At 42.7% G+C, this 23838-nt stretch overlaps 1 protein-coding gene across 10 annotated transcripts in view; it reads right to left on the bottom strand.

Annotated features, from left to right (window-relative positions):
- Window positions 1-22557, bottom strand: part of MID2 (midline 2) — a 111082-nt gene extending 88525 nt beyond the window's left edge. For 4 of the 10 annotated variants that reach the window (XM_033408840.2, XM_049704357.1, XM_004281516.4 and 1 more), the window contains exon 1: window positions 7876-8591. In XM_033408840.2, the coding sequence (XP_033264731.2) occupies window positions 7876-8535 (660 nt within the window). In that variant the 5' untranslated portion in view covers window positions 8536-8591. Of the gene's footprint in view, window positions 1-7875; window positions 8592-8866; window positions 9099-17612; window positions 17636-17662; window positions 17737-20417; window positions 20558-21040 lie in introns of those variants that run through there. The other 6 variants (XM_033408844.2, XM_033408842.2, XM_033408845.2 and 3 more) reach the window with 6 other exon arrangements.
- Between the last annotated feature and the right edge of the window lie 1281 nt (window positions 22558-23838).

The following is a 23838-nucleotide window of genomic DNA, read 5'->3' as shown; positions in this document are numbered from 1 at the left end:
AGTAGAGCCAGAGAATCAATATAATTATTGGAGGGGGGAAAGGGGGGTTCAAATGAGTCTTAGCACACAGTTCGAGTAGAAATGGAATAATATGCATTTTTTACCCTCTCACACACATACAAAACATGTACAGATTTATACATATTATAAGTAACGGGGAGCAAGTCTTGGACAATTAAGAGACCACAGAGAAGCAAGATCTACAAGCAAGAATGATTTTACGATTGTTGAGCTGAAGGCTGGTTTTGCTGAAAAACCCCATGACAGATATTACACCCACCCCATGCACACATGTCCACCACCATACCTTAGAGAGTCCAAATCTAGACACAAATGCTTTGCTCTTATATTTAGCTACTGTGATTCAGTACCTAAGTGAGTGAAAGTGAGAAACAACTTTTTCTGTTCCCTCAGCTATGGTAACCCACCCTGGCCTCCACTGAAGATTTGTCTCATCATGAGGCTCATTTATTAGGGAGATCCCTAGTCTCAGGATAGGTTCTCCTGAAGTCCTAACTCTCCCTAGGGTGACCACAGAAAACTTGCCCTACACTCATGGCCCCCTCACACCCAAGTTATCCACAGATAAGCCCACAGAAGACTAACACAGGCACTCTCTCCTCCTCACACACAGTGACACACATTTATAGATACACATAGACACACACAGATTAAATTCTCAGCCACTCACCCATGCAGAAATACACACACTCGTATATAATGGCACATACAGATGTATGCAAATATGCCCTCTCAACCCAGTCTCTCATAAAGATATTTCTCCTTCCTTCTCTTATACTCATATTCATACTGGTTCAGAAACAGTCAAATGTCCATTGGTAGATAAGTTGAGAGGGTATCTGCTTTGGCAGACAGGAGTGGGTGAGTAGACAAACAACTGGGAGAAGGGTGGTGGCTGAGTGAGAATGGGTGGGTACATGATAGAGTGACTGAGTAGGAAGAAGGACAAGTGACCAACTATGATAAAATTCTAGAATATCATATTTTCCAACCTTTTGACTCTCGTTGTGGTTTTCCTTTGAATATTCTCCAAGTTTCATATCTCCCTTCTCTTTGGCAATCTTTAGCTCTCTCTGTCTCAGTCTCTCTTTGTGTGTGTGGTGTGTGTATTTTACTTTCCCATAACAAAAAGCTTACTCTAATACCAGGTTATATTTTATAACAACAAGACTCCTGATAGGTAAATGTAACTACATTTAAAAATTATTTGTAGGACTTCCCTGGTGGTCCAGGGATTAAGAATCCACCTGCCGGGCTTCCCTGGTGGCACAGTGGTTGAGAGTCCGCCTGCCGATGCAGAGGACACGGGTTCGTGCCCCAGGCCGGGAAGACCCCACATGCCGCGGAGCGGCTGGGCCCGTAAGCCATGGCCGCTGAGCCTGCGCGTCCGGAGCCTGTGCTCCGCAACGGGAGTGGCCACAGCAGTGAGAGGCCCGCGTACTGCAAAAAAAAAAAAAAAAAAAAAAAAAAGAATCCACCTGCCAATGCAGGGGACATGGGTTCAATCCCTGGTTGGGGAACTAAGATCCCACATGTCGCGGGGCAACTAAGCCCGAGCCACAACTACTGAGCCCGTGTGCTCTAGAGCCTGCGCGCCACAACTAGAGAAGCCTACACGCCACAATGAAGAGCCCACGCACCACAAGGAAGAGCCGGCACGCAGCAATGAAAGATCCTGCATGCCACAGTGAGATCGCACGTGTCGCAACTAAGATCCAATGCAGCCAAATAAAGAAAGAAAGAAAGAAAGAAATATTTTTAAAAAAAGAAACAGACATTTCCAATATCTTAAAAAAAAGAATTATTTGTGGTAATTAATTTGTGGAAATGTAATGAGATAAAGAAAATGTACTTGTTTATTCCTTTCAGGAAATTCCTCTATTCCCCCTGGTTTTCATCAGCTATATTTTTGGCAGGCTGTGGGCATGGAAATGTGAAGCCATCACTCTCAAAGAGAATTACAATAATCACATCTGATTTATACAGATGTCACCATGGGGTTAGGCAGTTGGAAAATCCAGCAATCAAAATGGATAGGCACCTAAAATTAAGGACATGTCGTACTTTTGCTAACACTGTGGTTTTGAACATTATCAGTAGCTCACAGGAGATTTTTCTCCCCAGACTTCTAAGGTATTCATAATGGTAAGACAGCTTTATATCTTATGAGTATGGAAACAAGTTATAGATGCTGGTATACTTACTGCAAATCCATTACAAAGATTTAATTCACTTGGATTTCTTGAGCATATACTATGTGTGCTAGACACTAAGGAAGACATTGGAGAAATAAAAGACATTGTGCCTGGCCCCCAAAGAATTTATGGTAAAACTGGGGTATGTTGGAGCGGCCTTGTGGGATTTTAATTGAGCACTAAAGAATAGGTAGGATTCCTAAGCAGGCCAAGAGAACAGTATGAGTGAAAGTTAAGAGTCAGGAAAGAGAGTAGTATGTTTAGCAGACAGTTAGGTTAGACTGGACAGGTGAAGGTAACATGTTTGAGAGTGGCAGGAAGAAAAGACAGCTGGGCAAGCATGAGAACCAAGTTGTACAGAACTTGGAATACTGAGTTGAGATCTGTCACCAATAGAGAGTCACCCAAATTTGACCTCTTTTATAAAGCCACATTTATTAATACAATAATATCAGTCTTTTCTAAGGGGAGGAAGTCATGTGACAATGAAAACTCTAAAATGTGAAGCACTAGAAACGCAACACAGATCATGAACTAAGATATATATTGGGAGTAGTAAATGAAAAGTGATAGAGAAAATGGTTACTCTGATAGGCCTTACAACTGTAATAACTGTCATAAACACAATTATTCTTTCAAATTGAAGAACCACTGGTAGCCTTCTGAAGGATATTTAGGTAAACTGGACTATTAACTAAGGATAATAAACTATACTAGGTATCCCAAACCCTCTAGTCCATTTTGAGTACATGTTAAGATGACAGGCTGGCTTCTGGTTATTCTGACCTTTCATCTATAATGTAATGATCTGTTTATTCTTTACTGAACAAATAAATATTAGAGACCACTAATCCTAATCAGGGATTAGTAAAAAAAAAAAAAAAGTGTAGTTATAAACGCCAACAACGAGTCTCCAGAACAAAAAAGTACAAACACACACTGTATCAGTCACTGGCCAGAAAGTCAAAGCCCTTTCCCTACTCCTGTAGGACTCCCGTGCTCCTCTCAGGGCCAGGGGAGTATACTCAAGGCCATCTCCCCTATAGCTTCTGACAGCTGGCTTTCTCCTTTCTCCTTGGGGAAGAATCAAGCAGATTAAGGGGATAATCCTAAATGCTTTCCTAAATTAAAATTAACTCAAAGAAGTGAGGATATGTGACACTAAAAGTCAGACTTCCTCTCTGCTTAATGTGGAGAACTAATATCCTTTTATACTTGGCACCAAACCAAAGTGACTCCTACCCCACTCCATCCCCCTCTCACACAAGCAGCACCTCCCTCTCCCCCCTCAAAGCCCAAGATGTTTCAGACAACATAACAAACCACACGGTTGGGAATGATTCATATGTTTCCACTCTCCGTCCAAAAATGAGCAAAGAAGTTTCCACTTAATTTATAATCTGAATTTTCTGCACATTTCCTAAAAACTTAAAGGGGAACGATTCAAAACTTGGCCTCTCTTTCTCCAAAAATTACTGATTAGTTACAGAGTAAAGGATCTTTTGGTAAAATACTTTTGTGTTCCATCTATCCCTGGAGACAAGGACTATAGCTGCACGATGCCAAATATCTAATCAATCATCCAATGTTTTCATGTTTTCGGATGTTTTCAAAAAGCTGGTGCTCTGTAGATACAGGCTTATTCTATCCAGTCTTTTGTTATCTCAACAGTACATATGGATACAGATTTTTCTGTTTGGAATATTTCTCAAGGCCAATGCCTTATTATAGTTCCAACACCTGCAAATATTTGGCAAGAGATTGTTCTACCTCTCCATGTCCCCCACTCTTCCTGCACCCCGCCCCCAACTCTTGCCATTAAAAAACTCTAAGTTTATACTATGTCTTTTCCTTGACTCTGTTAACCGTTTATCTGTGACCCATGAAATGTGCAGTTGCTGGAGCATAAAAGTAAGTTTCAAATCACATTTCATAGGGAAAATTTAGGTCCAAAACAAAGTGACAGCAGGCTGCAATAGAAAGGTACTTAATTCAACTCAGCTCTAGAAGCTGAGTTCCAGTTCCAGTTCTGGGACTTTGACCAAATTGCTTAACCTCTCAAAGCCTCCATTTATACCACTTTAAGGTGTAGGGCTTCAACTAGACCAAGTCCAAGGCCTACCATCTTAGGAGTCTAAGAATTGCAGCCACTAGATGACATGATACTATACATAGAGAATCCTAAAGACTCTACCAGAAAACTACTACAGCTAATCAATGAATTTGGTAAAGTAGCAGGATACAAAATTAATGCACAGAAATCTCTGGCATTCCTATACACTAATGGTGAAAAATCTGAAAGAGAAATTAAGGAAACACTCCCATTTTACGATTGCAACAAAAAGAATAAAATACCTAGGAATAAACCTACCTAAGGAGGTAAAAGACCTGCACTCAGAAAACTATAAGACACTGATGTAAGAAATCAAAGATGACACAAACAGATGGAGAGATATGCCATGTTCTTGGATTGGAAGAATCAACATTGTGAAAATGACTATACTACCCAAAGCAATCTACAGATTCAATGCAATCCCTATCAAACTACCAATGGCATTTTTCACAGAACTAGAACAAAAAATTTCACAATTTGTATGGATACACAAAAGACCCTGAATAGCCAAAGCGATCTTGAGAAAGAAAAATGGAGCTGGAGGAATCAGGCTCCTGGATTTCAGACTATACTACAAAGCTACAGTAATGAAGACAATATGGTACTGGCACAAAAACAGAAATATAGATCAATGGAACAGGATGGAAAGCCCAGAGATAAACCCACACACCTAGGGACAACTAATCTATGACAAAGGAGGCAAGGATATACAATGGAGAAAAGACAGGCTCTTCAATAAGTGGTGCTGGGAAAACTGGACAGGTACATTTAAAAGTATGAGATTAGAACACTCCCTAACACCATACACAAAAATAAACTCCAAATGGATTAAAGACCTAAATGTAAGGCCGGACACTATAAAACTCTTAGAGGAAAACATAGGAAGAGAACTCCATGACATAAATCACAGCAAGGTCCTTTTTGACCCACCTCCTAGAGAAATGGAAATAAAAACAAAAATAAACAAATGGGACCTAATGAAACTTCAAAGCTTTGGCACAGCAAAGGAAACCATAAACAAGACCAAAAGACAACCCTCAGAATGGGAGAAAATATTTGCAGATGAAGCAACTGACAAAGGATTAATCTCCAAAATATATAAGCAGCTCATGCAGCTCAATATAAAAAAAAACAAACAACCCAATCCAAAAATGGGCAGAGACCTAAATAGACATTTCTCCAAAGAAGATATACAGATTGCCAACAAACACATGAAAGAATGCTCAACATCACTAATCATTAGAGAAATGCAAATCAAAGCTACAATGAGGTATCACCTCACACCAGTCAGAATGGCCATCATCAAAAAATCTACAAACAAATGCTGGAGAGGTTGTGGAGAAAAGGGAACCCTCTTGCACTGTTGGTAGGAATGTAAATTGATACAGCAACTATGGAGAACAGTATGGAGGTTCCTTAAAATCTAAAAATAGAACTATCATATGACCCAGCAATCCCACTACTGGGCATATACTGTGAGAAAACCATAATTCAAAAAGAGTCATGTACCACAATGTTCACTGCAGCTCTATTTACAATAGCCAAGACATGGAAGCAACCTAAGTGTCCATTGACAGATGAATGCATAAAGAAGATGTGGCACATATATACAGTGGAATATTACTCAGCCATAAAAAGAGATGAAACTGAGTTGTTTGTAGTGAGATGGATGGACCTAGAGTCTGTCATACAGACTGAAGTAAGTCAGAAAGAGAAAAACAAATACTGTATGCTAACACATATATATGGAATCTAAAAAAAAATGGTTATGAAGAACCTAGGGGCAGGACAGGAATCAAGATGCAGATGTAGAGAACGGACTTGAGGACACAGGGAGGGGGAAGGGTAAGCTGGGATGAAGTGAGAGAGTGGCATGGACATATATACACTACCAAATGTAAAATAGATAGCTAGTGGGAAGCAGCTGCATAGCACAGGGAGACCAGCTCGGTGCTTTGTGACCACCTAGAGGGGTGGGATAGGGAGGGTAGGAGGGAGACGCAAGAGGGATGAGATATGGGGATATATGTATATGTATAGCTGATTCACTTCGTTAAAAAGCAGAAACTAACACACCATTGTAAAGCAATTATACTCCAATAAAGATGTTAAAGAAATAAATAAATAAAAATTAAAAATGAGAAAAAAAAAGAATTGCAGCCACTGAGATTGTTGCTCTCTGCAGTCTTGATATGAATGAGAATATCACCCTTAGTGAAATCAACAAACATTAAACTTTGTACAAATTTATAAATATTAAATGTAAATAAAAAATCAAAAACAGCACAAACCATTGTCAATGTCACTCTCAATATTGTTTTCAATAAATTACAGAAGGGAAAATGTATCCTATTCTGAGTATTACTACCCTCACCAACATCATAATTTTTACATATGTTACAATGACTTTTCCATAGCATGGCAAGAGGAAGATCTCCACTCTTTTATTGCCTTCCTTCCATCCCATCTGGGTCTTCCTTCCAGCTTGGCTTATATATCTAGGCCTGATTTTGGAGTGGTAATCTTATTATTCAGTTAAACATTTTATTTTTCTGGAATTTCTGTTAAGTAGCTTCTTAAGAGAAATCAAGCCACGTAGCAGACAGGCAATGGGACTAAAACAATTTTGCTGGATCTGACATTTGTTAACATCAACGTGAGGTAGTAGTGCTTTAAAAAAAATAGGCACTTAGACTTGCATATAAATACTATGCTGGCACAACAACTTCAGAAAACTCTGGCAACCGAACAGGAACTTCCCAGGCAGAGACTGCAAACAAGCACTTCAAAACCAACACTGGCACAAAATATGATACTGGATTAAATATTTATTGCCTTCAGTTTAAATTTTTAGTTCAGGTATTTGATTATCCCTCCTAACTTCGTGGTACACTGAAGTCCCTTTTTTGGCTGTTTGTTTTGTTTTGCTCTGTTTTTTAAGGCAGGTTTAGAATTAGCCCCCTCTTAAGGGCTTAGTGGCAATTTGTAGTGGCCAGTACCAAAACTTTGCTTATTTAGTGTACTGAGTGTGCAAACACATACACTACTGTCCTCCACAAAAACCTCTCACCTACATAGATACACTCAGACACCTCCACCCACACATACCGGAGACACACCCAACCTTCCCATAGCTATACGCATATATATGCAAATCAGCACATATGCTAATTGTAATACACCTACACGGGTACTCACATACTTAAAAGAAGAGGTAGAAAGATCACGGCAAAGATATATAGGGTACAATATATCACTGTCAGAGGAGAGAGGCTGCTGTTTCTCTGGCCGTACTATTAGTATGAGCCATAGGCTAATTCCCCCAGAACTGGCCAGAGGTGAACGAACGCAAACAGGTTTGTGCAACAGATGAAACAGGTTCCAGTGAGAGCCTGCAGGCGAGGAGGCTATTTGTCACGAGAAGAATTTGGAGTTAATTCACTTGTCATATAGAAAAAGTGACCTGGTTTATTAAGGAACTTGCTAACTGTATAACTGTGTATAAAGAGACAAAGTCGTGTAAGGGCTATCTCCCAGATCCCTTACCTTGAGCTTCTCAAACCGATCATTCAGGGACGCGACCTGATGGTCTCGGTGACGCCCCACCAGTTTGCATAAGGCACAGATCAATTGGTCATCAGATACACAATACATGTTCACTTTCTCATTCTCATGGTCCAGGCAGGTGATCCCTCGAAGATGTGTGTCCGGCACTGGTTCCACCAGGCGGTGGCTGGTGAAAGGTTTCTTATTGGGGTGCGTGGCCCGCAGGCAACGGTCACAGTAGGAGACCTCGCAGGTGATGCATGTTTTCACTGCATCCCTTGGCGGGTCCTGCTCACAAAACTGGCAAGCAATTCGCTCACTAGACATGGCGCTGCTGGGCCTGTAAGTCCTCTCCCGGCGACTCTCACTTGGGGAATTGGGTCCACTGACGGAAGCCTTCTGGAAGCGGTCAATAATGTTCTGCAGAGTCACATTCCTCTTGAGGCCGTCCAGGCCCCGGTGGTTCAGTGAGATAACATACCTGCACGTAGGACACTGGAAAGCAGTAATGGGTTCAACGGATTCACCAGAGCTGCAGCTCGAGACCAAGATGCGATGGGCACAGCTGAAGCAGAGGCTGTGAGCACAAGGGAGCAGAAGGGGGTCTTCAAACAACTCTAGGCAGATTGGACAGGTCAATTCAGACTCCAGTGTTTCCATCTTTAGTGAAAATAATCCTGCTGAGGCATTAAGAACCGCAGAGGCTGGGCTTTCACCTGCAAGGAACACGAAGCAAGAGTCATTAAGCATTTCCAAAGGAAACGTGGATGTAGCATAATTACACACTAACCAATGGAGGTTTTACAGGCTGGATTCCCCAGGGATGCTGGAGCAATAAGAAAGTGAGCTGGGAATTAATCAAAAAGCCATTCTCCCCCTTTAAACCTTGTTTTTGACAAATGCGTGGGTTTATTTTCCTGCACTAATAAACAGAAACTAGAGGCCATCTCTGAATCCCGGTTTACTGACTCACATTCCTGTTCCAACTCACCACACTGGTGCGGATCAGTCTCTCACACACCCTCTCCACTGACATCTCTTGTCCTGGACTATGATGCACCTGAGGCCCTGCCAAATTCTCAGTCTCCATTCTCCAATATTGTTCTCTATTTTACTTCCAGTTAAAATACAGAGGCTGCTCCTATTTCACATCTAGTGGAAGGAAAACAAGGCCATATTTGAAACTAACTCTCTAGTTCTTGAAATGATCCCATTCTCAGAGCCTGCATAAAAAGAGAAGAGAGAGCTTTAGAAAAATGTAGTTCTCAGCACAGGATAATAAGTTCTTCAGATGTGTGAACTTGAATTACTTCCTGTTACCACACATGGAAATTTCTGTTCCATCCTATTTCTAGTAAACTGAGTTACTAGAGACAAATAGGAAAAATATTAAAATATAAAAAGTATAAAATATATTTTGTTGGTTTAAAGTGTTAATCTTATTTATAGGAAAGAGAAAGGCATCTTTTGCTTTTGAATAACTTTTGGTCATCATCTCACTATCACCGGAGACTCTCATCAGGGCTTGAAAGTTTGATTCCGCCACTGGTATTTGTTCAGGTTTTGTCATCTGTCAGAGATATCTGCATAGCCCTCTCACAGGAAACTTAAATACTGAGTACAATTATACATTGTGCATAAGTGCAATAGATGTATCCCTAAAAGCTGTTTCTAAATCAAACCTTTTAAGTGCACTTAACTAACTAGCTATTTAATGGAAATCTATAGGAAATTGGACTGTAAAAGTGAAGAATCTTTTTGTAAAATGGTCACTCTCAGTTGGTTTGATAAGTTTGATGTTTGTATAACCACTTTTTTTAAAAGTGAGGTGTGTGGTGTTCTTATTTTACAATTTACAAGAGCTTGGAAATTGTTGGCTAGTATTTTGTAGCTTATAACATCTATCAGCATTCACCTATAGAGATGAAAAAGTAAAACAATTAAAATGTACATATATCATAGAATCTTAGAATTGGAAGAGACTTTAGAGATGATAGATTCCAACTTCCACTCAAAGCAGGAATATTGCCTTTGGTAGTTCCATTGGTCAAATTCAACATGTCCATAAATGAACTTGCTATTCTTCCCTGCCCCCCAAAACAAAACACCTGCTCCTCTTCCAATTTTCCCTATCTGTTGAATGTCACCATCCAAGCCTAGAAACCTAGGAGTTCTCTCACTGAACATGTTTATCACTTCAACCACTTGGTGGCTTCCAGAACATTCTGTTTTATTTCATTTACACATCTGTGTCTCCAGCTAACCCTCCTTGCTCCTTGAGGGCATCAACTATTTCATATTTTTATTCATAGTACAGTGTCTCACACTCACAGAGTATTTAAAAATTGTTAAATGAAGGATCCCTTCAAGTAGAGGAAGTTAAAGAAGGGGCCTAGCATTTATTGAGTACCTCCTGTATTCTGAGTGCCATGTTAAGAACTTTACACACAATATTTCATTAAATTCTATCAGGAAGGCTGTACGGAAGGTACTAATACTATACGCATATTATGGTTGGGAAACTGGGGCTCAGTGTTATTAAGTAAATGAACACACACACCCAGAGCACTGGGGCAGTCTAATGCCAAGGCCTGTGCTCTTTCCCACACACCTTTATTTCAATCATCTCACCTCCTTCACTTGACAAATATCTTGACTATTTACAAGAGGGCTTATAGACACCATGTTTCCACTTCTATTTGTGTCTCTCTGTGTCCCTCTGAGTTTCTCTGAATCTGCCTCTCACTCCTAGTCCCTTTCAGAATCATACCTCTTTCTTCTAGGCCCATCTCCACCTTACTCTGCATTTCTATTACTGCCTCTTCCAGAACTGCAGGTCTGCATTCCTCAGTGTCTGTGTTGGAAGCTACCTGGGAGAATCGAGTAAGGCCTCCTGCCAAAATTATAGTTGGTCAAGATGCATTGCTGATAGACCTGCCTCTGTGTTGTAACCTTTACAAAAACAATTAGAGTACCACAACTCTTCTAAATCTTAGGATCACACCATATTAATTCTTCTGTACAGAGGAAAAGCTCTGCGAATTTTCCTGCAGTCCTAAAAGTTGTTCCTGACTACGTGAGACACTTGAACCTCACTATGAAACTAAGCTTAGGAAAGCATGCTATGGGTCAGGATTGCCTTGGATAAGGTCAAAATAGGATTTTTAACCAGGGATTCCTGAAACTTCTAGAAATGTTTAAAGGATGCTGTATGTATATCATATATACACTTTCACAGGGAGAGGGTTGTCCATAGCATTCAAAATGTTCTCAAAAGAGTCCTTGGCAGAAAAAAAGCCAAACATCAGTGCTTTAAAATAACTACCTTAACTGATTTCGGCTGTATAGAGAATAATATAAGATGGTTACACTCTGTTCCTTATGGTAAGTAACTTTTTCTATTATACTGTTTCTATTCTGTTTTATTTTACAATTTCGGGGAACTGAGTATTTTTGCAACTTCTCCAAACATCTGTTCATCTCATCTCTCATTTATGAGGCCACCTTGTTCTGGTCACTCCTAATATTTCAGCATCCTTTCAACCTATCTCCCATTTTCCCTACCTCCCTGATTACCTAAGCACATTTCCCCTTTAAATTTATTGTGCTTTTGCCATGTGCCAGGCACAACAACCCTCTAAAAGGCAGGTACTATTTTACAACAATAAAAAAGGTAATGTGTTCAGGGTCACACTTGTTTGCAAGTAGCAAAGTTAAGATTCAAAACCAGATAAAACTGAGAGTCCAAAAATAAACTCCTATATTTATGGTCAACTGACTTTTGATAAGGGTTCCAAAACCATTCAACAGGGAAATAATAATCTTTTTGACAAGTGGTTCTGGGATAACCGGATGCCCACATGCAAAAGGATGAAGTTACAGCCCTACCTCACACTATACATAAAAATTTACTCAAAATGGATCCACAATCTAAATGTAAGCACAGAAACTATAAAACTCTTAGAAGGAAACGTAAGTGTAAATCTTCATGAACTTAGGTTAAGCAAGGGTTTCTTAGATGACACCAAATGCACAAGTAACTGAAGAAAAAAAATAAATTGGACTTCATCAAAATTTAAAACTTCTGTACTATAAATGACACCATCAAAAAAGTGAAAAGACAACTCACAGAATAGGAAAAATATTTGCAGATCATACATGTGATACAGGTCAAGTATCTAGAAATACACAGAACTCTTACAGCTCAACAATAAAAAGGCAAAAAAATATTTTAAATGGCAAAGGATCTGAATAGACATTTCTCCAAAGAAGATATGCAAATGATCAGTAAGCATATGAAAATGTACTCAACATCATTGGCCATTAGGGAAATACAAATCAAAACCACATTGAGATACCACTTTACACTCACTAGGATACCTATAATATTACTTCACACACACTAGGATGGCCATAATTTAAAAACATAGCAAATGTCAGCCAGGATATAGAGAAATTGGGACCCTCATACATTGCTGGTGGGAATGTAAAATGATGCAGCTGCTTTGGGAAATAGTTTGGCAGTTCCTCAAAATGTTAAATGTAGAGTTACCATATGATCCAGAAGAACTGAAGATATGCTCACTCAAAAACTTGTACACAAATGTTCATAGCAGCATTATTCACAATAACCAAATGGTGGAAACAATCCAAATGTCCCTCAACTTATGAACAGATAAACAAATGTGGTATGTCCATACAACAGAATATAATTTAGCAATAAAAAGGAATGAGGTACTGATACATGCTACGACATGGATAATATTTGAAAACATTATGCTAAGTAAAAGAAGCTAGTCACAAAAGGTCACAGATTATATGATTCCCTTTATAGGAAATGCCCAGAATAGGCAAACCCATAAGAACAGAAAGTAGATTAGTGTTTGTCAAGGGCCTGGGTCGGGGGGCATGGGGGTAGAGGGAATGGAGAGTGGCTGCTAATGGTATGGGTTTTCTCTTGACGATGATGAAAATGTCTAGGATTTAGCAGTGATGATTGCACAGCTTTGTGAATATACTAAAAACCACTGAACTGTACACTTTAAAATGGTGAATATTATGGTATATGGATTTTACCTTAATTTTTAAAACAGATTCAAACCCACAATCCAGAGTGTGAACAAACACCTAACCACTATTCCATACTGTCAACTGTGTAATTATGTACTATTTCTAAAGTCTACTGAATTGCTTACTCCTTTCAATTGCTCTTCTAGGTTAGTGATTCCCTGTCTAGGTTTTGCAATACCTGGGACATCTCTAATGATCAATGGGTGTCAGAAAATTATCAGCTCCCAATTTTTTATTCATTTAAAAATGATAAGACTCCTAAAAAATATTTGACTCCTAGATCACAAAATACCTTTAGGAAGTACAGGAGGAAGTGGTAGGACAAAAAATAAAACAATGGCAGTGCTGCAACTTCAAAAAGCTTGTGAATCATTAATCTATGCAGAATTAGAGAATACACTAAGGATAAAGACAGGATGTAAACCTGGTAGAGTGTCACTGAATGACAGGCAATCATGAAGCTTTTGCCAGAAAACACAATGGTTTGCCATAAAAATGCACTGATGAAATGCCTAGGCGGGCAGACCAAATGCCATGTTAAGAAACAAATGCCCACATCCACATCCACTGATTTGTTCCCTTCCATATCATTTAGTTACTGCTGTGTAGTCAAATAAGGATGCTTATGTATTTGCCCTTGTTCTAGTATAAAACTGTTTCTGTATGGCTTATCATCACCCTGCACCCCCCTTCAGGCTGAGACTCCTGAAAAAAAAGTTGATGAGAATAAACTTTAAGAAGGTATCATAAGACTGTGTGAGTAGATAGAAATACAAAGGAGGAGTTTTCAATGCAGACGATTAAAATAAAAATAATACATTCTGCACTTACAAAATGAAAGATTGATTTCAGCATTGCCCTTCAAATCCAAAATTCGGTTAACTCTGATCAGAGAGAGAAGTCATGATCTGCACTTGGCAGAATGCTATTATTTCAAGTGTTATTTGAACATAATTAAATGCCTACTTATTTCAACAGCTTATATTCCATCTAGTGTTCATCTTCCAGATCCACGGAACACGGGTCTGGGCTCTCATTACCTCCCTGAGGAGCCACAGTCTCCCTTTCTTCACAGAAAGACCATGAGTATAAAACCCAACCTGACCCCTGGGCTGTACAATGAGGATTCAGCTGGCTTGTAGAATTTACATTCTTCAGGATATTAACAGTAATGTCCCATGAGCTCTTCCTAAAAACACCAGAAACTGCCTCTCTGCCTTGGAGGATGAGCAAATGAGTCCTGGCTTAGTCTGATGTTCCCTTAACTGTAAAATGTCATTCAAGTTGGACTAGAATCACCAGACAATCTCTTTAACATGTGTTCCAGCTCTGACATCCTATTATTACAGAGCTCTTGCTATCTGTTACCACATAGGAAAGACACCTTGGATTACTGAAAACCAGCTCCTCAAGACACAAGTCTTATTTATTAGTGTGACTAGAAAGGCTGACAGGGCTTCCCTGGTGGCGCAGTGGTTGAGAATCCGCCTGCCGATGCAGGGGACACGGGTTTGTGCCCTGGTCCGGGAAGATCCCACGTGCCGCGGAGCGGCTGGGCCCCTGAGCCATGGCCGCTGAGCCTGTGCGTCCGGAGCCTGTGCTCCGCAACGGGAAAGGCCACAACAGTGAGAGGCCCGCATACCAAAAAAGAAAAAGAAAAAGAAAAAGAAAAAGAAAAGAAAGGCTGACAAGAATGGGCATCATCATGAAAGGAACTGGAAATAAACAAAATGCATTACTTACCCTTGGCTAAGCCAAGGTGCCCAAGGACAGTGGCTGGTTTTGCCTGTTGTACTTCAAAGAAGATATAATGGGTGTTCCAGGGAACAACTAAAGGTGAGGAGAGTCCCATGGGAGTACAAACTAATGACAACACCTTTTGGAAGAAAAGGAAGACAACCAAATCCTAGAATACTATTAGTAGGAAAAGATCTCTTTAATTTCAGAAATGATCATTTGGGAACATAAAAGGCAACCAACGCATAGAATTCTCACCCTAAAAAGATAGACTGAAAATAGAAACCCAGAAAAAAGAGGCTAGGCGGTCAGTAAGCATAATTAATAATAACAGTCACCTTACATTTGTGTACCAGTTTTACACTTTTCAAATGGTTCCAAAGCCACTATCTCATTTGATCCTCACAACAGAGCCTGGTTGTCGTCCTAGCTCTAAACTGAATTAGCTGAGTGATCCCAGGTAAGACATTTAAACTGTTTGGGCCACAGCCTCCTCATCTGTCAAATGAAAAATACCTGCCCTACCCATCTCACAGGCTCTTGTGAGGATCAGATGAGAATAAAATAAAATTATTAACTTGCTTTAAAAATACAGATATTCTCAACACACATTCACAGATGACAGATACAGAGCAAGTTATTAAGGAAATAGCACATGTTTGGAAATTCACCCCAAATGCATGGTTGACATAACGGAGGACAATTACACTCCCCCACAAGTTTTCCGGAGGGCCATGAGTCTTCTTGTGGTATTTATTATGCTCATATGTCTCCCCTGTTAGACTGGAGTCCCCCGCAAAGGGAAGAACTGTCTCTCTTCTTTTTTCTTAAGCTTTTATCACACACAGGGTGAGCTCAGGACTGGAGGTTGATTACAGACTGACAGCACCAGAGCCAGTTCCTGTCTAATAGGTTATTAAAGCCTACTTAATATTTTACAGTACATGGATTTAATGATTTTTTTAATGACTTGAGACCTATACTTTTTTTTAAAGATGGTTTTGATGTGAACCATTTTTAAAGTCTTTATTGAATTTGTTGCAATGCTGCTTCTGTTCCATGTCTTGGCCTTTTGGCCCCAAGGCATGTGGGATCCCAGCTCCCCCACCAGGGATCCAACCCATACCCCCTGCATTGGAAGGCGAAGTCTCAACCAGGGAAGTTCCTTAATGATCTTTTTTTTTTAATAATTAGCTCCTAAATCCAGCCATTGGCTATTTTATACAATACAGTCATCATAAACATTAAAAGGAATATCACAATAGCAGAACTAAAAGTCCTAGATCTGCTACAAACACAATAGATTAATCTAAGTAACCAAGAAATAGATTTACCAAGGTAACACATGATAATTGTCACAAATCATTAAGTATAATTCATAACACCTTTATCTTAATGCCAATTACACTAGCAGTTTCCAGATTGGAGAACAAACTTAATTTACCTACTGCTACCAGCACAGCTTTCCATCTATTCTAGGACTGCTTTTCCCAATCTGTTACCCAATAAAATATTTGTAAATTTTTTAATGTTCAGTGCCCCCCCCCAAAATGGGCAGTCATCTCTACTTCTACAGAATAAAACTGGCAATATATGTATGTAGGGCATGCTGTTGAGTGTTAGGCTGAGAGGACCCCAAGTTCAGGTCAGAGACAAGGGACAGAGAACAGAAGCCTATTTGAAATCAAGCTTCTACTCCCCTGGGAACCACATGGATCTTAGCAACACTGAACAAAGGGCTATAGACAAAGCGATGGAGGATTCTGGACCGTAAACCATTTTTCTATCTCTGGGCTGTATACATTCAGACATGTCACTGTCCTGCATTAGCACTGTCTACCATGCCCATACATTATACCCCTAACTGGGAAAACTGTAAATACCGGGATTTTCTGTTTCAGGAGGATTTTAGGTTATATAATGAATTTGTTATCAGATCTTCTGGTCTCTGTAAGAGGAAGATTCAGAGACTGGGGATGCTGTTCATCAACTAGAGGAGTCTGACCTGCAGGAAAGAGTCTGAGACAAAGCCCAAGGTCAGGCAGTCAGAGCTCTGCAGGGAGAAAAGAACCCAAGTAGAACAAGTCTTCCTAAGGATACTTTGCTAACCCACTTAGGCAGAACCAACACCCTTATTATGTATTCAGTTGAACCCAACACAGAGAAGGGAGTAGTGGATGTTGGCACATTACTCAAAATCCCTCCACCACCCATACTTTAACCATCTAGTAGTCTTAGCAGCTTACAGGATTTCTAAGGGCAATGCAGGAGCTGGGAGACTGTCAAAAAGAATATGTCTGGCTGTGATCATGGAGAAGGGGAAGATGGAAAAAGAGAAACTGTAGAAAGAGCCACAAACCTCCAGTGCCCACAGAAGACTCTTAGCAGAGTTTTAATTCATGAAAATGGAGATAGAAACATATATTGATCCTTGGAAGAGAAGGGAAATAAAAAGAGGGCTAGCAGCCCGTACAGAGGGGATCATTGGAGTTGGAACTTCTTGTCTCAACACCACTCATCTGGTCTTCTCACATGTTAGCATGATCCAACACACTGGTTGAGAAACACTTTTCTAGTCTATTTTTCACACTGCTCAGTGATGAACACAATGTTTGTTGAGAGACCTGAAATACAGACATTAGCACAACACCACCTTGGTACCCAAATTTCATTCATCAAAAAGTGAACAACTGTGAACTCTCCTGAACTGTCGTATATCCGGTATCAACATGTTACATGTCATATCTTGGTGATGCAATGCTCTAAGTCAAGGCACTCAGCCTAAGTAAGGAGGTGCTTCACAAACACAGTACCACATGTTCCCCTTTTGCACAGAAGAGAAGACCACAAACTTAATGCTAACTGGAAATGGAACACCCCCTGGCCTCCACTAGCAGCAGAGGACCATGGCCTAACAGCTAGGGACTTACCAAGACCCATAGAGACTGAATGACACACACACACAAGGCCAAGCTGGTACCTCTGAGAACAGCCATTTGAGACACGTTCTGTGCCTCCGCCCTGTCTTCACCTCCTTTTTAGGGCTGTCTGTCCCTGTTGGGAAAGAGAGAACCTGAGTACTAAGGGACAGAGTCAAGGGAGGACATTCTCTCCTCTTCACCAAGTAGCAAAGACATACTCCTTCTGCAGTTTCCTTCTCAACTGTCATGGTGTCAGCAGATTTCATGGGAGGAGGGATGAGGGAATGGACAGGCTCACTACCCACAGCAATTTTTGGACGCTATTATGAGACTCCACTGGCACTGCTTTAGGATATACAAGTTTGAGCAAGTTGCCCTGCACTTAGAGGAGGGATTAACTAAACCAATTTCACCTAAATCAGTTTGCACTGTTCAGATGATATGTTCATGAAGCAAGCAAGTCATTCTGATTTGCGGCAGTACTTCCCCGGGGGGTGGCCTTGCAAGGTACAGCATGCTAGATGAGGAGTCTAGTAGTCACGAAAGTGAATGGGAGGGAAACAATTGCTCCTTCATGTCCCTATAGCCTCTACCCCAGCCCTGCACAGCCCCTCCCTGGCCTAATCCCGGAGCTGCAAGTAAGGAGGTAGGCCTTAAACAAGCAGGAGGCCAAGATACAAGGCCAAGGCTGCGGCCTTAGACCAGTCAACAGAGGATTCTGCACGCTGTAGGTGCTTTTAATAAATATTATTGACTCACCACTGCTAGATGCTAATCATGCTCAGGTAGCCATGACTAAAATTATTTATGCCACTTTTCAGTAGAAATTAACTACCTGACCCCATATGGGCTAAAAATTAGTGAGGTTATGTTTTCAAATGAGTCTGACTCAGATTGTTAGGTTGGAGTACATTAGATATGATTCAAGCCTTAGTGTAAAATAATCGCCAATTACTCTGTATGCCTACTTTTATGTATGTTTTCATTCAGTTGCATGTGCACGAGAGTAAAAAAAAAAGAAACAGACTTAGGACCAAAGTAGAGTGATATATTTGGCTCCCAAGGGGATTAATAATGGCAAGTGGGGGTTCCCAGTAAACTAGGGTTGCTACTTACACCCAATCTATTACCCCAATAAAAGGTAAATGAAGAACTTTCTTCGAAAAGTATAGTGCTGAGAGTTTATAGAACCCTTTCATCTTCAAAGGGCCATGCCAAGACTCACAATAGCCAGTACACAATATGATGCCTTTCATACAAGTGAAAGGTTACAGGAATGTCCTAAGGCCACAAAGCCAATGCAACATCAGATTTGGGAATGAACTCTCTGATCTTCTTGGCTCCTAGACTTGTATTTCAAGCACATAAAGCAAGTTGTGAGGAACAATCAGGAGAAATCTAATTTACATTATATATCTGCATTAAGTTAATTGATTGGGCAGGAATATAGAAAAATAGCAAAGACTCTTCCCCCCCGCTCCCAGGGCAGTGATCAGTGGAGAGAAGTGAAAAGGGGCATGTGAGGGTTAGGGGTAACCAGCCCGGGTAGAGTATGGAGGGAGTCTCCCTATTCAGCAGTTCCCTTCTTTTGGAACATTGCCAGAGAACTGATTAGAGTACTGGGAGGGAACAGAATGGGGTTAAAGGCAGACCTCTTGGCCCAATTTGAGAATCTGAAGAATCAACTCACACACAGTAGTACTTGTCTATTTACATAGCCTCTAATATATTCCTTTATAAGGGCTCCTCTTCACAAACAACCATCACCATCCACCCTCCTCACACTCAGAAACCCTCAAAAAGGCAAAGTGGTTCACAAGCCAGAGGCTGCATGGCTGGGAGGCTGGGAGTGCACAGATTGATGGGGAGGAGTCCAGGGGACGGGTGGTTGGTGAGAGATTCGGGTGGGCAGGTAGATGTGTGACGACCACGTAGGAAGAAGGTGAGTGAGCGTGAAGGCGGGTAGGGGAGTGTGGAAGAGAGAAAGTGAAGAACCTAAGGACCCCAGGATCCCAATTTCCTGCTCCGAGAAGAAACACCTCCAAGAAATGCGCTGCATACGAAATGCTAAGTAACCTAATCCTTATCACCGAAAATGTTTCTGTAAATCTACTCCGCCGTTATTTACTTAATTCTTACGAGCCAGGAATGGAAAAACCCCACCTCTCCCGGGTTCAGTCGCAGCCTGTCCTGGGCACCTATAAGTTTTCCCTCTCCCCCACTGAGCTGCTTTCACAGCTAGGCCAGAAATAAGGAACCACCCAGACGGAGACTCGAGGATCGCTCCCCCGGCAGCAAAGGGATTAAGTTTCGCCGGGCCTTCCTGCGGGCAGGCTGTCCGCAGCAACCGGCTGCCGCAGCAGCCACCGCCGGGCGGCCGAGGGGCGCCGCCCGGGCCGAGGAGGCTGCCGGCCGCGGGAGCGTGGGAAGGCGGCGGTGCCCTTTCCCAGACTAGCACCCAGGCTCCAGGAGAGCCGCTCGAGGGGCCGCACCCGGCCCCACCGGGCTGCGCGGGAGGCCGTGGACCCGCCCCCGCCCCGCATCGCGGAGTGCAAACTCCGTCCCAGGAGGGCAGCGACGGGTGCCCGGGCCCCAGCGGCGCAACGGGAAGCCAGGGCCGGGCCGGGGCGCCCTCCGTCGCCGCCGCCACCTCGAGCCTCGCGGGCCCCGTCATCACGCCCCGCCGAGCCCCGGAGCAGCCTTCTGCCCGCGCCGGGCCCCAGCCGCACCTGAGACGCGGCCCGAGCCGGGGCCGAGCCCTGCGCCTGCGGTGGCGCTCGGCCCCCAGGGCCGCGGCGAGGGGGCGCGTTTTACCCAGAGCATTCCCGGCTGCCGGCCATGTCCTCGGCGCGCCCGAGGGCGCCGGGTGCTCGCCTGCCTCCTGCGCGAACTGGCTCGGGCTCCGGCGCGAGCTCCCCGGCCGCCGCCGCCGCCGCTGCCGCCGTTGCCGTCGCCGCTCTAGGCCGCCGCCCGCCTTCGCCGCCGCCGCCGCGCAGCAGCCGGGATCCGCCCGCCCGCGCGCCCCGCCGGGGACAGCACGGCGGCCGCCAAGCTACCGCGGCTGGGTCTCCCGAGCCAAACTTAGAGTTTTCGCTCCTTAGTCCAGGGGCAGCACCATGACACCGCGGCAGCACCACACTGTCATTTCCGCCGCCGCAGAAGGAGGGGAAAAAAAGGCAATCCTGACGAAAAGGGGGATGGGGTGGGGGCGAACCGGGCTGGGACTGCCGCCCCGAGGGAGCTCTGGGAAGGGCCCGGCAGCACGGTGCTCGGCCACCTTCCCCGGCTCACCTTCTGCCGCCCCCGCCGCTCCCAGCTCCCCCTGCCCCTCCTCTGGAGGCGCGTTTACATGTTTTCTCCCCTGGCAGGAGTGACCGGAGAAACCTGAGCGAGCAAAGGCAGCGGGTGGGTGGGGTTCGGGCTACTACTGTACCTACCAGCTGATTCCAGCAGCCTTTTCTCCAGCGCCCTGTCATCTTGAAGGAAGACACACGGAGAGGGGCCCGAACGGGTGTGTGTGAGAGTGTGTGTGTGTGTGTGTGTGTGTGTGTGTGTGTAAGTAAGAGAGAGAGAGCGAGAGCAGAATGTGTGTGAAATGCAGAAGGAAGGCTCTGGCCAAACTCTTCTCCCAGCCGCCAAGCCCCTGGTCCCACAAACCCCCAGATTAGAACAACGAAAAGGCGGTTGCAACCGGCAGTGAGAAAAGAGTGCCTAGGTCCACCGCACAGGTCCTCGGGCGAAGCTGCTCTATGCAAAGTTAACTACAGAGTAAAACAAAAATAGTGGAGGAGACAGAAAAGGGCAGACAATTGAAGGAAACCCAACCCCTCTTTCTTTTTACAAAGGGAGAATGGCTGTGTTTTATTGGCCTTGGGCAGAAGTTGTGGGGATGGATTAAAGCCACCAAAATTTAAAAACAAAACAAAAAAAAATGGGAGAGAGAATACGGCTTCATTTACACATTCAAATCCTTGATGGACAAGAGGGTCGTTAATAAGAGGACAATGGGACAGATGCCAGCCATACAGGTATTCAATGTCCCTAATAAGCTAATTGGTCCATCTGGAACCCAGAAGCGCTCATTGGTCTGGAGTCAGCCCTTGGGCTGACCTGTCATTGTCTCAGAGACCACTGCCCCACTCACGAGGAGGGTGGGAGAGGGAAGGAGGAGGCCCCAGAGGAGATTCTGGAAGGGGAGAAAAAGGGGAGATGAAAGGGAAAGAAGTGAGAAAATGGGAGGAAACAACCCCCTCTCACACAGGCCTCCCATTACCTTCCATGGGAATGATTCCAGAAAAATTAAGGTAATTCTGGGTGTATCCCATCAGAGAACCAATAGTAATTAGCCAACACCCCTGTAAAACAATGTGCTAGGACTTCCCTGGTGGTGCAGTGGTTAAGAATCTGCCTGACAATGCAGGAGACAAGGGGTTCGAGCCCTGGTCCGGGAAGATCTCACATGCCGCGGAGCAACTAAGTCTGTGCGCCACAACTACTGAGCCTGCACTCTAGAGCCCGCGAGCCTGTGCTCGGCAACAAGAGAAGCCACGGCAATGAGAAGCCTGCGTACCACAACGAAGACCCAAGGCAGCCAAAAATAAATAAATAAATTTATTTAAAAACAAAACAAAACAATGTGCTAGAGAGTACTGAGGTGGAAAGGAAGGCAAAAATCACAACCAAGCTATCCTGATGAAAGTCTGGCCCTAAGAGAAGTAAAAGAGTCACACCAAAAGCACAGGCGAAATAGACAAGTGGGACTACATCGAACTTAAAAATTTCTGTGCAACAGGAGAATCAACAGTGAAAAGTCAAGAAAGGAGAGAAAATATTTGCAAACCATGTATCTGATAAGGGGTTAATATGTAAAGAGCCCCTACAACCCAATAACAAAATAAATAACAAGATTAAAAAATGGGCAAAGGGGCTTCCCTGGTGGTGCAGTGGTTGAGAGTCCGCCTGCCAATGCAGGGGCCACGAGTTCGTGCCCCGGTTCGGGAAGATCCCACATGCCGCGGAGCGGCTGGGCCCGTGAGCCATGGCCACTGAGCCTGCGCGTCGGGAGCCTGTGCTCCGCAAAGGGAGAGGCCACAACAGTGAGAGGCCCGCATACCGCTATAAATAAATAAATAAACAAATAAACAAATAAATAAATAAAATTTTAAAATGGGCAAAGGACTTGAATAGACATTTCTCCAAAGAAGATATACAAATGGCTAACAAGCATATGAAAAGATGCTCAACATCACTATTCATCAGGGAAATGCAAACTAAAACCACAATAAGATATCATCTCACACCTGTTAGTCTGACCAGTATTAAAAAACAAAAAACCAAAAAACAAAATAGTAAGTGTTGGTGAGGATGTGGAGAAATTGGAACACTGTACACAGTTGGTGGGAATGTAAAATGGTGCAACTGCTATGGAAAACAGTAAGGAGGTTCCTCAAAAAATTAAAAATAGAACTACCATATGATACAGCGATCCCACTTCTGGAAATATATATGAAAGAATTGAAAGCAGACTCTCAAAGAGATATTTGCACCCCCATGTTCATTGCAGCATTATTCACAATAACAAGAATTAAAAGCAACCTAAATATCCACGGAGAGATGAATGGATAAAGAAAATGTGGCATATACATTCAGCGTATATGCACTGAATATGGCATATACATTCTGCCTTAGGAAAGAGGGAAATCCTATCATATGCTATGACATGGATGAACCTTGAGGATAAATATGCTAAGTGAAATAAGCCAGTCACAGAAGGACAAATATTGTATGATGCCACTTATAGGAGGTACCAAAAGTAGTCAAACTCATAGAAACAGAAAGCAGAATGGTGCACGCTAGGGGCTGGGGGGAAGGGGAGGGAAGGAGTTGTTTTGTGGATGTAGAGTTTCAGTCATGCAGGACTGGGGTGAGGGGCTCTGGGGAATCTGTTGCACGACAATGTGCATGTGGGTGACAATATGGTATTGTACACTTAGAAATTGTTAGGAGGGTGAATTTTATGTTATATGCTTTTTGCCACAATAAAAATTAATTTAAAAAATTGAGTCAGAAATAAAATGGTCCTAGCATAACAGAAGTGTATGTATAAGAATTATATATATATATGTATAATATATATTTATATATCGCAGATATTAAGTGAAAAGAGCAAGCTGTGTATGGTTTGCTACTACTATGTAAAAAAGGAGGGAAGGTATATGTCTGTCCATGTGTGCTT

Source organism: Orcinus orca, chromosome X (assembly GCF_937001465.1).
Source record: "Orcinus orca chromosome X, mOrcOrc1.1, whole genome shotgun sequence".
Lineage (NCBI taxonomy): Eukaryota > Metazoa > Chordata > Mammalia > Artiodactyla > Delphinidae > Orcinus > Orcinus orca.
This window is presented reverse-complemented; position numbering and strand designations above follow the sequence as displayed.